Source organism: Galleria mellonella, unplaced genomic scaffold (genome assembly GCF_026898425.1).
Source record: "Galleria mellonella isolate WM207_F2 unplaced genomic scaffold, CSIRO_AGI_GalMel_v1 utg28, whole genome shotgun sequence".
NCBI lineage: Eukaryota > Metazoa > Arthropoda > Insecta > Lepidoptera > Pyralidae > Galleria > Galleria mellonella.
Genome location: NW_026442064.1, coordinates 3,585,437 through 3,599,271, shown reverse-complemented (window position 1 = coordinate 3,599,271; position 13,835 = coordinate 3,585,437). Strand labels below are relative to the sequence as shown.

The window sequence follows — 13,835 nt, the reverse complement described above, 5'->3', positions numbered from 1 at the left end:
ATTTCTTGTTCTTAGTTGAAAACATTTTTGGTTTTATAAACGATAAAAAGTTTAAATCAAGCATAGATACTGTTATAAACTCTTTGCTACTTTTTTTTTAAATGTATGTTTTTTATGACGTTCATTATCATCGAATTTAGGTAATTAAAGAATTTACCTACTTAACCTTTACTGCTTCTAATTTGTAAAATTTGACGATGAATGTAAACAAAATGAACGCAGGCCGACAGTTGTATTAAATGATCATGTTGCATGCGTTGTAACTGCAGGAATGTTATAGTCTTTGCTACTCTTTTCTGAATATATGTTCTTAAGAATAAAGATTTGTATCATAAAAGTATTAAATTATTATGATATTATAACAGTCGAGGTTGAGTACAGTACTAGCAAGCATAGTCATCACGATTCTCGCGCCGTTAACAACATCACGTAAACTTAGTCTATCGTTGCCAAAGATTTTCCTTGTTCTTATGTCGCCGTGTAGGTACAGTTAAAGTTTCATCCCAATCATCTGGACGAGTGGCGGTCTTCCACCGTGCGTTTTTTAAGGCACTTTCTTCCACACATAACTATTCTTTGGAATCAACTTTCAGCAACAGTATTTCCGAACCGATACGACAACATAACCTACAAGAAAAGAGTATATTCCTTTTTTAAAGGCCGGCAGCACACCTGCAATGCCGCTGGTGTTATGGGTGATCATGGGCGGCGGTAGTCACTTACCATCAGGTGAGCCGCATGCTCGTTTGCCCCCTGTGTTGTAAAAAAAAAAAAACGTAAGAGAGAACTCCGCCGCACATGAGGCCGCACCCACTGTTCACCGGTCAAGTGTGAACTCAACTACCTCGCTGCAAAGCTGTTGGAAGGGGTACGGGACTGACGTGGTTTCTCCTAGGAGGGCATTATCTCCTGCGCAGGAGAGGACGACGTCAATCTCTACACGCTTAACCAACAACTTACAAAAGCACGAACTCCCGCCTGCCAGTTGCTCGATGAGATGGGAAGACGTCGTTACGCAGTCATTAACCGAGTAGAAATTCTAGTATGCCACCTGGAGAGGCAATTTACGGCCAATCCGGCCGCCAACAATGCACCTAGCACTGTCATCGAGCACCATGAGCATGTGCGTCGCGTTAGCGAGTTCACAAAACTCAAATTCGTCTCCCCCGGCGAGGTTACACGCATCATTGAGTGCCTACACAGGTACAAAGCGTCCGAAGCGGGCCGCATACCGACCACAGCACTCGTCTAACTACCCCGTAGAGGCTTAGTTGTATGACTAAGTTTTACAACGAAATACTCAGGCCATTTCCCCAATGAGTGATAGTTAGGCAAATTCATACGCCTTCCGAAACCCGGGAAAGACAAAGCTTCCCGGTCAGTTATCGGCCGATCACACTACTCCCGCATGTAACTAAAACCTTCGAGCGCACGCTGTTCCGCCGCCTTTACCCACATCACAATCCGCGAGTAGAGCAGTTTGGATTCCGGACCGACAATTCAACAACATTCCAACTTGTACGCGTGTTGCACTACTTGGTCGTCGAAAATAACCGCAGTCGATACGCAGCCAGTATATTCGATATAGAGAAAGCGTTTGACCGCGTGTCGACAGACTCCGAAACCAACACGCCACAATAAGCCCACGTACGGGTCATAAACAAATTTCTACACGGCTGGAGCTTTTGTTTCGGTCGAAGGCGTGGACTCTGCCATCTACTCGATTACCGCTGGAGTACTGTAGGGCAGTTGCATTTCGCCAGTGCTCTACGCGACTTTGAGTGACAAGCTCTTCGAGGGAGAGCGCGATGTTGTCTTTGCTCTTTTTGCAGATGACAGTGCATTTTTCATGTCGAGTTGTGCCAATATCGCTACTCTTAAGATGCAACGACTGCTGGACCGCCTCCCTGAGTGGCTAGATAAATGGTGTACCACCGTTAACGTGGAAAAACGGTTGTGGCTACTGACCCATAAAATAGGAACACTCAGTGAGTTTCCTCGGGGTCGAGATAGACCAGATGATGCCTCAGATAAATTGCGTAGTCATACAGGCTAAGACCGCTTGGGCCATACTACATACTATACGTCAGAAATGACGTAATTGCTCGCGATCTCAAAATCCCTAGTGTTGAGAATTTCGTCCGCTGGCTGGCTCGCACTATGTTCAGCCAAGCGGACAACGACTACCACTCCCACTTTACGCACTTAGCTCCACTCCATTAGCGTCCTCCGAACGTGACACGCGCATTGCCGCAAGATCTCCTCACGCACTGCACACGCTGCGCACAGCAGGTCCCACGCAGGGTTAGCCAGCCCGGCACGATTCACGACATTAATAAACCAATTATTACTTATTTTCCCACATCTTCCCACTAGCTGGTACTATTTACAATAATGCCGGCTCAGCCTATCGGGCCCAAAATTAGTGAAGCCTAGGCGGCAGCCTGCGCAGATGATGCTACCGCTGTTGCTGCTGCTGATAATGATCCATATCTGCGTCTCCGTAAGAAGACGTAGACGACCCAGCTGCTGCACGAGGTCGTTTTGGTATTGTAATAACGTAGTTCATGTATATCTTGATTCCCTCTTACTTGTATTTAAGTATAAGGCACAACTCTAGGACTCGTGAAGTATCCTAACTGGTAAGTTTTCTATTTTATTTCAACATTTACATCTCAGTTCGTCATTCATTCATTTTTACGGGTCAGTATTTAAATACAGGGTGGCCCAAAAGTCCTTAGAAAAGTAAAATTTGAATTAAACGAAAACGGCGCGCGTGAGCGGTGCAGGGGAAGCGGGGGCAGTAACTTCGGTTTCTGGGAATTTAGTCACGATGGAGCGTTTCACCGGAGCGGACCGTGCGTTTTGTGTGCGTGAGTTTTATCAAAACAACAATTCGGCAACCGTTGCGAGGCGTAAATTTCGAGAACACAAAGGTTTACACAACTTTGATGACACCCCAGCTCTCCAAACGATTAAGAATTGGGTTGCTAAGTTCGAGGAGACCGGTTCGACGTTAGATAAACCGCGGTTGGGTCGCCCAAGGACATCACGTACGGAACAAAACATCGGCACAGTGGCACAATCTATTCATGAAAATCCTACACAGTCAACTCGTAAGCGTTCCAGTGCATTAAACGTATCCAGGACATTGTTACAACGGATTTTAAAGAAAGATTTACTTATGCACCCTTACAAAATTCAGTTGGTGCAAGAATTAAATGAAACTGATGCTATTCAGAGAGTGAATTATGCTAATGAAATGTTTAATCGGTTTACTTCGTTCAATAACATAATGTTCTCTGATGAGGCACACTTTCACATTAACGGACATGTTAGTAAACAAAATTGCCGCTATTGGAGCCCGACTAATCCAAAACTTAAGCACCAGAAGCCCTTACATAGCCCTAAAGTTACAGTTTGGGCCGCTATGTCAGCCCATGGCATCATAGGGCCTTACTTTTTTGAGGACGGCAGAGGGCGTGCTGTTACTGTTATTTCGGAGCGATATGTGGCCATGATCGAGGAGTTTTTCACACAAAAATTGCAAAACTTTCCAGGCTTTAATGCCCGAACATGGTTTCAACAGGATGGAGCAACTTCCCACACCTCCAATACTGCTATGCCCGTTATCCGTCAACTTTTTCCAAACAAAGTTATCTCTAAGAGAGGAGACATTTCCTGGCCACCACGTAGCCCGGATCTGACTCCAATGGATTTTTTTTTGTAGGGTTACCTTAAGGCAACGTAACACGTTAAAGTGTACGACTCTAACCCGCGGTCAATTAATGACCTAAAAGAAAACATCCGCAGAGAAATGGCAAGCATTTCAGCAGTGACGTGCCGCGCAGTCATCGACAATTTCAGAAGGCGTTTGCAAGAGTGCCGTGACTGTAACGGATTACATTTGGACGACGTTATTTACAAAAAATAATTCCCGTTTTTCTAGCTATATTTACAAATAAAAATATTATTCATAGTGTAATTAGTTTTATTTTAATTAATTTTTTTCATTACTAAGGACTTATGGGCCACCCTGTATATACAAAACAGCGGTTCAGATAATATTATAGTAAATCTTCCCCTTAACTTAGAATACGCGAGTCACAAATAATTTCTTTTTATAGGTGACAAAAAAAGGATCTGCTTTTCATTATTCAATGAGTGATAATTGGCGAGGGTGAAAGCAGGTCAGTTAGCCGGTCATGACAAATTCAATAATTAACCTCCAGATTTCCAGAGTTAAAAACGCGAGGTCAATCTGATGGGGTATATTGCTAGGAATAAGATTATTAGACTCAACAACCTCATTGCATGTGTGGGCGAAAGGACTGTATGCTGGTATGGAAACACGGTGTTTTAGAAAGATAATATAATTATATAAAAAATATACATAGCAAACCAACGGAGTAAAAAAAGCGAAGGCAAAAACAAAACCGAAACTGACACAGACTTCAAATTATAAAAAGAACATCTTTTTAATAAAATTTAAAAAGAAACTAAAAAGGTGCGTCGTGCACAGCATGTATTGACGAAGCTTATTGTTATCTCTTTAAGTAGAATATATATATTATCCTTAGATTTAGTACGGATAGAATTGAATACCTGAATTAGAACACCTCAAAAAATAATTAAATATTTTAGTAATGACACTCCTAATAAACACACAACTGATTTTCTTGTAATATATATTGTAAGTTTAGATGACCAAAAAATGTAGCCCAAGTACGACGACCTTTTTAGAAAATAATATTTATGGGAATCAATAAAACATTACATTGTTTTGGTGTGGCAGAATGAGAGATTAAATATTCTACTATTAGGTAAAACGGTTAATATGACTATTAACTGTATATGAAGTCAGTAATATCTATTTTTTGTAGTCCAAGTCTCATTTCTAGTTTCGCCCCAATTGTGAATACCACGCCATCTCGTGCATTCTATTAACCCTGGTCTACGATATTTGACATTTAGAATATTTAAAAATAAAAATAATAAAATATGGCAACAGTAAACTGCGACCTGTGTGTTAAGTCTTTAAGACAAGACTTTAGTCTTTTTTCTGCTGTACTATTATAAAATGTCTTATGTAGCGATTTCCTGCTGATGTAATTAAATGGTAAAATGACACGTTTATTTTATTTTTTTCAATTAATTACAACAAATCTTTAATATTCAATATTAAATGTGTGTTTCAAATGAGGTGAACCTTAAATTACAGTTGTTTATAGTGTTTATGTACGTGATTGTACTAGTAGTAACTTAGCGTTTTCCATTGTGGATATTTACTTATTTCGGACTAATTAATTGTTGTACGTTGAATTATAGTAGTGACATGGTTACATCGTAACAGGTAAATGTAATGTTTTGTTTGTAATTGTTACTGATGGCCACAAAGCTTTTTGTTTATCTCTTGTTTCTGTGCGCTTAGTAACGTAACTTTCCATTGCTGTAAACCTATTGACTTATTATTTTATACCAGTTCCGAGAGTATATTTATTATACAAATAAAGAGAATATGATCTATTTCTTAATAGAAAGAAATTATAACGTATTTAATTCATGGCACTATTTCTTGGTAGTTTTTTGTTTTCACAATAAGTAATTGCATATTATTCAGTAGTTATGGTTATATAGTTATAGTATATTTTAATCTCTATATGTATATTATATAGAGAAGATTAAAATATGCTATTACAAAATTATAACCTATTTCCTTGGAGGTTGTTTTGTTTGATAGGTTTTTTTAATAGATAAGAATGGAATGGTAACCCAGCCTGTGCTAACGGTATACGCGCTATTCAGCATGATGGTTTCCAGGGGGCACCATGTGGAGGCCGACCTGACAGGGTATATTGTTAGTAATGGGACTGGTAGTTTGCATTACTAACAATCCTTTCCCCGTGTTTGATAGGTCGACAACCGCAGTTAGGCTTTGGTGATGCTTTAAGAGTTATGCTGCTGTCCATCCCTGAACCATTAAATTTCTTCAGTCGTGTCTGATGACTCACATGAAAAGAAAGGGGTGGCCCATTCTATGTCGGAACTACATGGCAATAACTATACATGATCTGATTTATCTTCATATTTAGTAATCTTTCAAATTTATTATTGATGAAAGCTCCCAGTTTGATTATTTCTAATGCCTTGAACGATTATCCAATTATCGACATATTTCAATAAATATACACAAAATAATATTAAACTATATATATAATCCTTCTTCTTGAATCATTCTATCTATTGATGAAAACTGCATTAAAATCCATTGCATAGATTTAAACATTAGTGAGGTTCCTACTTGTTCTATCACAACAAAACTTGGTAAACTACTTATGAATGATCTAAGTAACATTTTGGTGACGGGTTTTGTAATATTTGTATGCCCAATAATGGTGGAACTTAGCAATCTTAATTTTGTGTATAATATCATGTAATGTATTTAGCCTATGTTTGTGCATATAAATAATTGACTTGTACGGAGAAAATTCACCTTAATGCTTGCCAAGAGATTTTTCATTTCCGTGATGACCTGCCCAAACATGTCATAACTCATATACAAATATTGCTGCTTCATGTATTTTTACCAGACTTATCAATTTACTGTTGTAAATTTTTTCTTCAGATGTTTAGTTTCATATTGTCAGAATGTAGAAACACAAATATTGAAATGAGAGATTTCCTAAAACAATTTGCAATATTTATAACTGATTATTTAACAAGTTCTCTAATAGCATTTTAAAATGTTACTCATACAACATATTTCTTAAGACTATTATGATAAATTACAATCATAGTCAAATACATTCATACTCAAAACTATTAATACTAATCTTATCTCAATATACACCATTGTATACTGCACTATTGTACTCAAAGTTAGCAAGTTGGACCTTAATTACACTTCTCAAAAAAAAGATGAAAGTTTGAATATCTTATTTCTTTTATCTGTTTTAGTAAATGTATATATACACATTATAAACAATATGCATTGTCTGTTATCTATTCAGTATAAGCACAATACAGACGCTTTACCTGTGTGATCAATGTATAGTCTTCTGTGTTCATTTGGGATATAACTTACCCAGAATGTACCAAAGTTTATTAAAATCCATTCAGGCGTTTAAATGTCACTGAATAACAACTATCATTTTTACAATTTTTTACGTTTATAATATTAGTATTTATTTATATTTTACACTAATTGTATAGATACTTCTTTTCTATTGCATATCCATTCTGTGCATACAATAACATATAGGCTTCCTCTAGCTTTTCCCACTTATCCCTATTTTGAGCTATTCTTAATCACAATGGTCTGTGGGAAAATACATATATTCTTAGTAATGGTGTCTAAGAGACCCATCACTAGTAATATACCCTCTAGGACGATATATATATATATCTATATATATATAGATCATCTTTCATGCAGTTCCTGTTAAAAACTATCATGGTTAATCATGGAACAGTTCGTCACAATGACCCAAAAGCTTTGCTTTCTTCGTTACCTATTACTCTAACACATACAGGGAATAGTATCCTTGCCTGCACTGTCATTATACAAAGGATTCCATTCCAAATTCCTGGAAAACCATTCCATTTCTACCTATTAAAATATTTGTACTAATTGGTACTTTTTTCATTGGTATTGTTGTCTTTTGGCAATATTTTTATTTTGTGCAAATGTTAAAAATGGCACCTATTACATATTACATCAATAACTGTATAAGACATTTATTCAATGTTGTACCTATCCACTTGAATTTTGATTCTTATAATAAGTAGTTATATCTATGTTGCGCATGAGTTTTATTTCTAATCTGATTGCCATATCCCTTAAACTGCTATATTATAAAAATTTTAATACTCAATACCCTTAATAATAAATTGCAGTTGTCAAGTATAAATATTAGTAGGATAGTTAATTTTAAACTTTTCTTCTCATTATATGAACATTATATTAATATATTCAGAGATATTAATATCTCTAAATGTTACTCTCAACTTCCATTATTATAGGTTATTACAGTATGTTGCTAGTTTAACTGATCTGGTATCAAATAAATTTATTATAATGTTTCTTTTTTTTTTGCAGTTTATAAATTTTATCAATCCATAGAGCAACAACATCCATAAGAGCTACCAACATGGGTAAAGAGTAAGTATCAAAAAGTTTTTATTACAATATATGTAAGCAGTAAAGCTGTATTATTAACTTTTTTCTAGAAATGACATTTTCATGTCATGTTCGAGGTATCTTGCTTTGTGTATACAATTTTAATCATTAATATGACATAATTATCAATGAATGGACAAAAGTCCTAACAACATGAGCAATTCTAATTTAACAGTCAATATATTGATTGAACTAATAAATAAAAATAAATTAAAGACAAGGTAACAACTAAATGGGTGATATATGTGGTCATCCAATTTTTGTTCTCTATGCTCCTTTTTAAAAGGAAATTATACTGATCTATAATGTTGCAGAGTTGTTCATTATGTTGTAGAAGGAACTAAAAACCAAGAAACTACAATTGAGTACACTTCAGTAAGTATATATGTTAAGATATGTTAATTTCTTTGTTTCAGAATAACATTAGAAGCAGATAGGTTTGTGTACTGTGATAGTCTAAAAGATGAAGACCGGAAGAAAAGAAAGAAACACAAAAAACGTAGACGTGAGTCTGTTGATGAGTATGAGAAAGGTTATAAAAAGAGGAAGAAGTCCAGAAAGGACAAATATAAAAGTCCAGACCCAGAGAGTGAAACATCACTTTCTGACGTTGAAGATTTAATAAAAAAATCTCATCAATGTAAACAACAAAATCACAAAGATTCCTCTGTAGATTCCTCCCTAACAGAGTCAGAGGCTAAACTGAAAGCAGACAATGGTGACACGACCATTATTAAGTCAAGAAGCAGTAGCAATGGTAGAAGTAGTCACACGAAGAAGTCTCATGATAAAGACCATTCATTAGACGTCATAACATCTAATTCTGAGACAGAGAATTATCAAGATGATTGTGCTAGTCCAGAACTTACGATGATAGAAGATGATCTAAACTTAGAAGATCTAATGAAGCAAAAAGAACTATTACAGGCACGTTTAGTGGCTTATTATTCTGATAAAAGTGATGGTGAAACGGAACAGCCGGCAAACAATATTTATATAAATGTTGAGAAGTCTCCATCACATAAAAAGAAAAAAGATCGTGATCATGATAATAAACGGAGCAGTAGACACACGTCTATTAAAGACAGATCATCAGAACGTGATAGACATAAGTCTAAACGATACGAGGAAGATTTAAGACAAATCATAAATAGAGAGTGTAGGAAGGAAATGGAAAAGGAGAGGGAGTACCGTGAAAGAAAAGAAAGGGAACGACGTAAGCTACTGGAGGCTGAACGGGAAAGAGAAAGAGAACGCGATAAAGAGAGAGAGCGTGAACGAGAGAAAGAGAGAGAGCGGAAACGAGAAAGAGATCGTGAGAGAGATATGGAGAGGCGATCTGCAGAGTTGAAAAGGAGAGAACGAGACCCTCGAACACGTCAGACGCGAGACCGGTCACCAATAGTGCGTCGTGATCGCGACCGTAGTGGCGATCGGGACCGCCATAGGAGCACCGACCGCAGCCGGTTCAGGAGTCGCGACCGCAGCCGGGGCCGCAGTCGAGATCGCGAACGCTCACGTGATAGAAACCACAGGGGAACCCACAAAGATCAGGTAGGGTCGATTTTTTATTAGCATTGTTCTGCAGAGATTTTGAGATACCTAATACATATTAATAATGTAATGAAATTGAACAATGCGAATAATAAACACGTAAAGTATAAAATTTTTAAAGCAATAAATATCGATTGGGAGCTCTTGTAAAAATAAAATATAGCGTACTAATAAAATTATAAAAATGTGAAAGCTAAAATATACATATTATTTTTCAGAATGCAATGAATGAAGTGGCAGAAATAGTTCCAAGCTCAAGTGACGAAGAATTGAACTTGGAAATAAATACAGATGATGATGAAGAGACAGAGGAGCAGATTATCGAAAAGAGAAGAAAAGAGAGGGAACAACTTATGAAGGTAAGTACTATTTATATAAATATCTTGAAATTGAAATTTATCATTGTATATTAGAAGTAACTATTTTCTTTTTTTGTTTGATTATTTTAGAAGCTCGGTGGTATTACCAATGGCCCATTGGAACAACAACAACAGCAGGTGGCAGCCTCTACCTCACCGGATGTAAAGCCGGACAGTAAACCAGAAACGATCTCTGATGCTAAGAAGGATAAATGTGAGACAAAAGAAGGCGACAAAGACAAGACCACAAATTCAGACTCCAAAAGCGATTTAAGCGGGCTGGTCAGGAATATAGAGAATGAGCCCAGAACTAACATCAAACTGGAGAAATCACTGAAGAGCAAGGCGTGGGATATGTTTGCTGATCAGGACAACTTTAGTGTTGATGTAAGTATTGTTTATAATATTAATTCCGGAATATCTCTAGTTTTGATAGTAACAAGCCACTTTTCAACCGAGTTCAGAAAGAAGGTAATTTGTTTTTTTTAACGTTTGTTACTCTATCATTTCTAAACAGATTTAAAAATTCTTTCTTTCTAGTTGAAAGGATTTACAACTTTTAAATTGGTTCCATAGAATTTTTTATCAAAGTCGGTTTTTATAGTTTTTAGATTTCATTTCATTTCATTTCAAAATAACTAGTTTTATCACAATTGAAGTCGGTTTTTTTGTGGGACTGGGATTTTCGAAATACTCATAGAAATTATTATTGTTAACGAATAAATATTCATTCGCCCTTTGTCACGTTGGATTAAAAATTTCATTGTAATTACAGACGCCCACAGCTGGAAAACCAAGAAGTAAAAATGCCTTAGAGAACCCTTCATTGACAGACAATTGGGATGATGCTGAAGGATACTACAGGTATGTAAGATTTTTTATTTATATAACAATTGATACTTTTATTGCTTTAAACTACATTATAAATGTACTACATGTTTTATTAGTGCAATAGAAAATAACTTTTGCCACAATTTGGCATATATTTCATTAATTGTAACAAATACGTGAATTTTCTCTCGATAACAGTACAAAACTACACTTAATATTTTACTAGACTCAAGGTTGGACCCAGATCGAACCATCATAGCCATAGTAAGAATGTGGCATTAATATCTTTTATGTACAGGGTGCGAATCGGTGAGACTCTGGACAACCGGTACAATGTGTACGGTTACACCGGCCAAGGCGTGTTCTCTAACGTGGTGCGGGCGCGTGACCAGGCGCGCGGCAACACCGATGTAGCCGTCAAGATCATCAGGAATAATGAGATAATGTAAGTACACTTTTTAAACTACTTTCAGTTTCATTTTTGCGCCATCTAGAGTAGACAGACTAAACATTTAACATGTGCAGATGTGTACATTGTCTGCTTATAATTTTATATTTGTAAGAAAATTGAAATAGTTAAAATGTTTACATTCATTCCCACCATTTGTATATAATTCAACTTATTAAACAATTTACAGGCATAAAACCGGTCTCCGTGAGCTAGAAATTCTGAAACGTTTGAACGACGCCGACCCCGACGACAAGTTCCACTGTTTGCGCCTGTTCCGGCATTTCTTCCACAAGCGGCACCTGTGCATGGTGATGGAGCCCCTGTCCATGAACCTCAGGGAGGTCCTGAAGAAGTACGGCAAGAATAGCGGAATACACATCAAGGCGGTCAGAAGTTATACGCAGCAAATGTTATTGGCGCTCAAACTGTTAAAGAAAACCGGAATTTTACACGCCGGTAAGTTCTTATACATCATTTTATTTTATTTGTTTTTATTTTATTTGAATTATGCATACATTTTCATTGAATTATGAACTTTCAACGATAATAAATTTTAACTTCTGAGATGGTTCTACAACGGTTATTTTATCTCACTGATGAATTATAAAAAAGTTATATTTCTTCCTAAGTCACTTTAAAACTTACTTTCAGTATATTATTTTTATTGTTTTTCGATAACGCTTATAATCCTTTGTCTATTATGTTATAATGCAATTTTTGAATTTTTATTCACAGATATCAAACCAGACAATATACTCGTTAATGATAGTAAGCTAATGCTAAAACTATGTGACTTCGGTTCGGCCTCGCATGTAACGGAAAACGAAATCACACCATACTTGGTCTCAAGATTCTACCGGGCACCAGAGATTATTCTCGGCTCTACCTACGACCATGGCATAGACATGTGGTCCACAGCGTGCACTGTATATGAACTATCCACCGGCAAAATAATGTTCAGTGGAAAATCTAACAATGAGATGCTAAAATATTTCATGGATTTGAAAGGAAAGATACCAAATAAAATCATAAAGAGGGGACACTTCAAGGAGCAACACTTTGATGCAAATTGCAACTTTTTGTATCATGAGCTGGACAAAGTAACTGAACGGGTAAGTAGTATTTACTTGTTATAATATAGATTTGATTTTTCTGGTTTCAGGTTGCATTTCTACTATTTTTTATAACCGCTTTTAATCTTTACATTTACAGGAGAAAGTGGTTATTATGTCAAGTATAAAGCCGACGAGAGACATGCAATCAGAGTTGGCTCCACCACATCATCGTCTACCACAGCAAGAGGCCAAGAAGATAACGCAACTCAAAGACTTACTCGAGCGAATGCTGATGCTTGATCCTGCCAAGCGCGCCTCCGTAAACCACTGCCTCGCGCATCCCTTCATCCAGGAGAAAATATAGTTTATAGCTCACGACCATAGAGCGGCGCCATAGACGAGCTGTGTACATACAATGTATTTTTTTATGCAACTATGGTGATGCTTTTGGTCATGCATAAATAGTGCCCCTTTAGCTAGTTTTTATAACAAGGGTGCGTTTGTCATATTGTATTAATCTAGAATACTTCAAACACTGTTTTATCTATTTACAATGATATAAATTTATGTTTAAAAGTAACTTTTACTTTGAAAATACATATGTAAAATCAAAATAATTGTTATTTTGAATGAAATCTTTTAATAAATTAAGATATGTACATTTATTTGTTTTAATTCACTTGGTAATCTAGTTACTTTCAACAAATTGAGCCAATACAGAAGGCTCATTATATATTAACTTAATAATAGCTATTAACAGTCAAGGGGAAGCAAAAATGCTAAGTTTAAGCTAGCTGGGCACTAGTGAGGGATGACAGGTGAGGATGTAAAGGCGGGACTTTATATATATATATATATAGGAGACTAAATAAAAAGATTTTCAGTTCGATCTTCAGGAATACAATTATGAAGACCACGTACAATGTTCTTCTATAGCTCTTATTGAAACCCTTCATAATTATCTTCCGTTTACAGACATCATTTAGTTACAGTTTAATTATAGGTATATGTATATGGTTTTATATGACGCGAATAATGACCAGAGAGCTAAAAATTCACCCAAAACTGTACCTATAATTTTTAAATGGTTCTCGAATAGCTTGAAAACAGCAAGGCACCGTGCGAGGATGACTTTACGTCAGAACTTTTGAGAGATAAATCCCAAAATATAATTAAAAGTTTAAAACTCTTTATTTAAAGGAACTAATAAAACAATAATTTATAGTCGGTAATTATCTTCAATTTTAACCATAAATATAATTTAATTATAATTAATTATTTTAAAAAATTTGCGCCATTTTTTAGTGTTGCAAGTATTCATTTCTTTTTTTTTGTTATTAGTCGAGGTGCCCATGATGGAAAATTTTTGCTTAATATAGGCTAGGAACGGTAACATAGAATTATAG

The 13,835-nt window shown here is 36.1% G+C and overlaps 1 protein-coding gene across 2 annotated transcripts; it reads left to right on the top strand.

Annotated features, from left to right (window-relative positions):
- The first annotated feature begins 5,014 nt into the window (after positions 1–5,014).
- On the top strand, positions 5,015–13,090 carry LOC113520299 (uncharacterized). Of its 2 annotated transcripts, none has more exons than XM_026905594.3 (10): positions 5,015–5,119; positions 8,099–8,161; positions 8,596–9,733; positions 9,952–10,092; positions 10,183–10,479; positions 10,868–10,956; positions 11,222–11,368; positions 11,562–11,830; positions 12,110–12,486; positions 12,587–13,090. In XM_026905594.3, the coding sequence occupies exons 2-10, from the start codon at positions 8,151–8,153 to the stop codon at positions 12,791–12,793; spliced, it is 2,676 nt and encodes an 891-aa protein (XP_026761395.2). In that variant the 5' UTR covers positions 5,015–5,119; positions 8,099–8,150; the 3' UTR covers positions 12,794–13,090. The 2 variants fall into 2 exon arrangements, with proteins under 2 accessions (XP_026761395.2, XP_026761404.2); XM_026905603.3 differs by having other exon boundaries at positions 5,022–5,353.
- The last annotated feature ends 745 nt before the right edge of the window (positions 13,091–13,835 follow it).

Excerpts from the sequence above, each read along its gene's own strand:
- LOC113520299 (XM_026905594.3), top strand. Across the intron at positions 10,093-10,182 it reads AGAGGGAACAACTTATGAAG|AAGCTCGGTGGTATTACCAA; the intron begins GTAAGTACTATT and ends TGATTATTTTAG. Across the intron at positions 11,831-12,109 it reads AACCGGAATTTTACACGCCG|ATATCAAACCAGACAATATA; the intron begins GTAAGTTCTTAT and ends TTTTATTCACAG.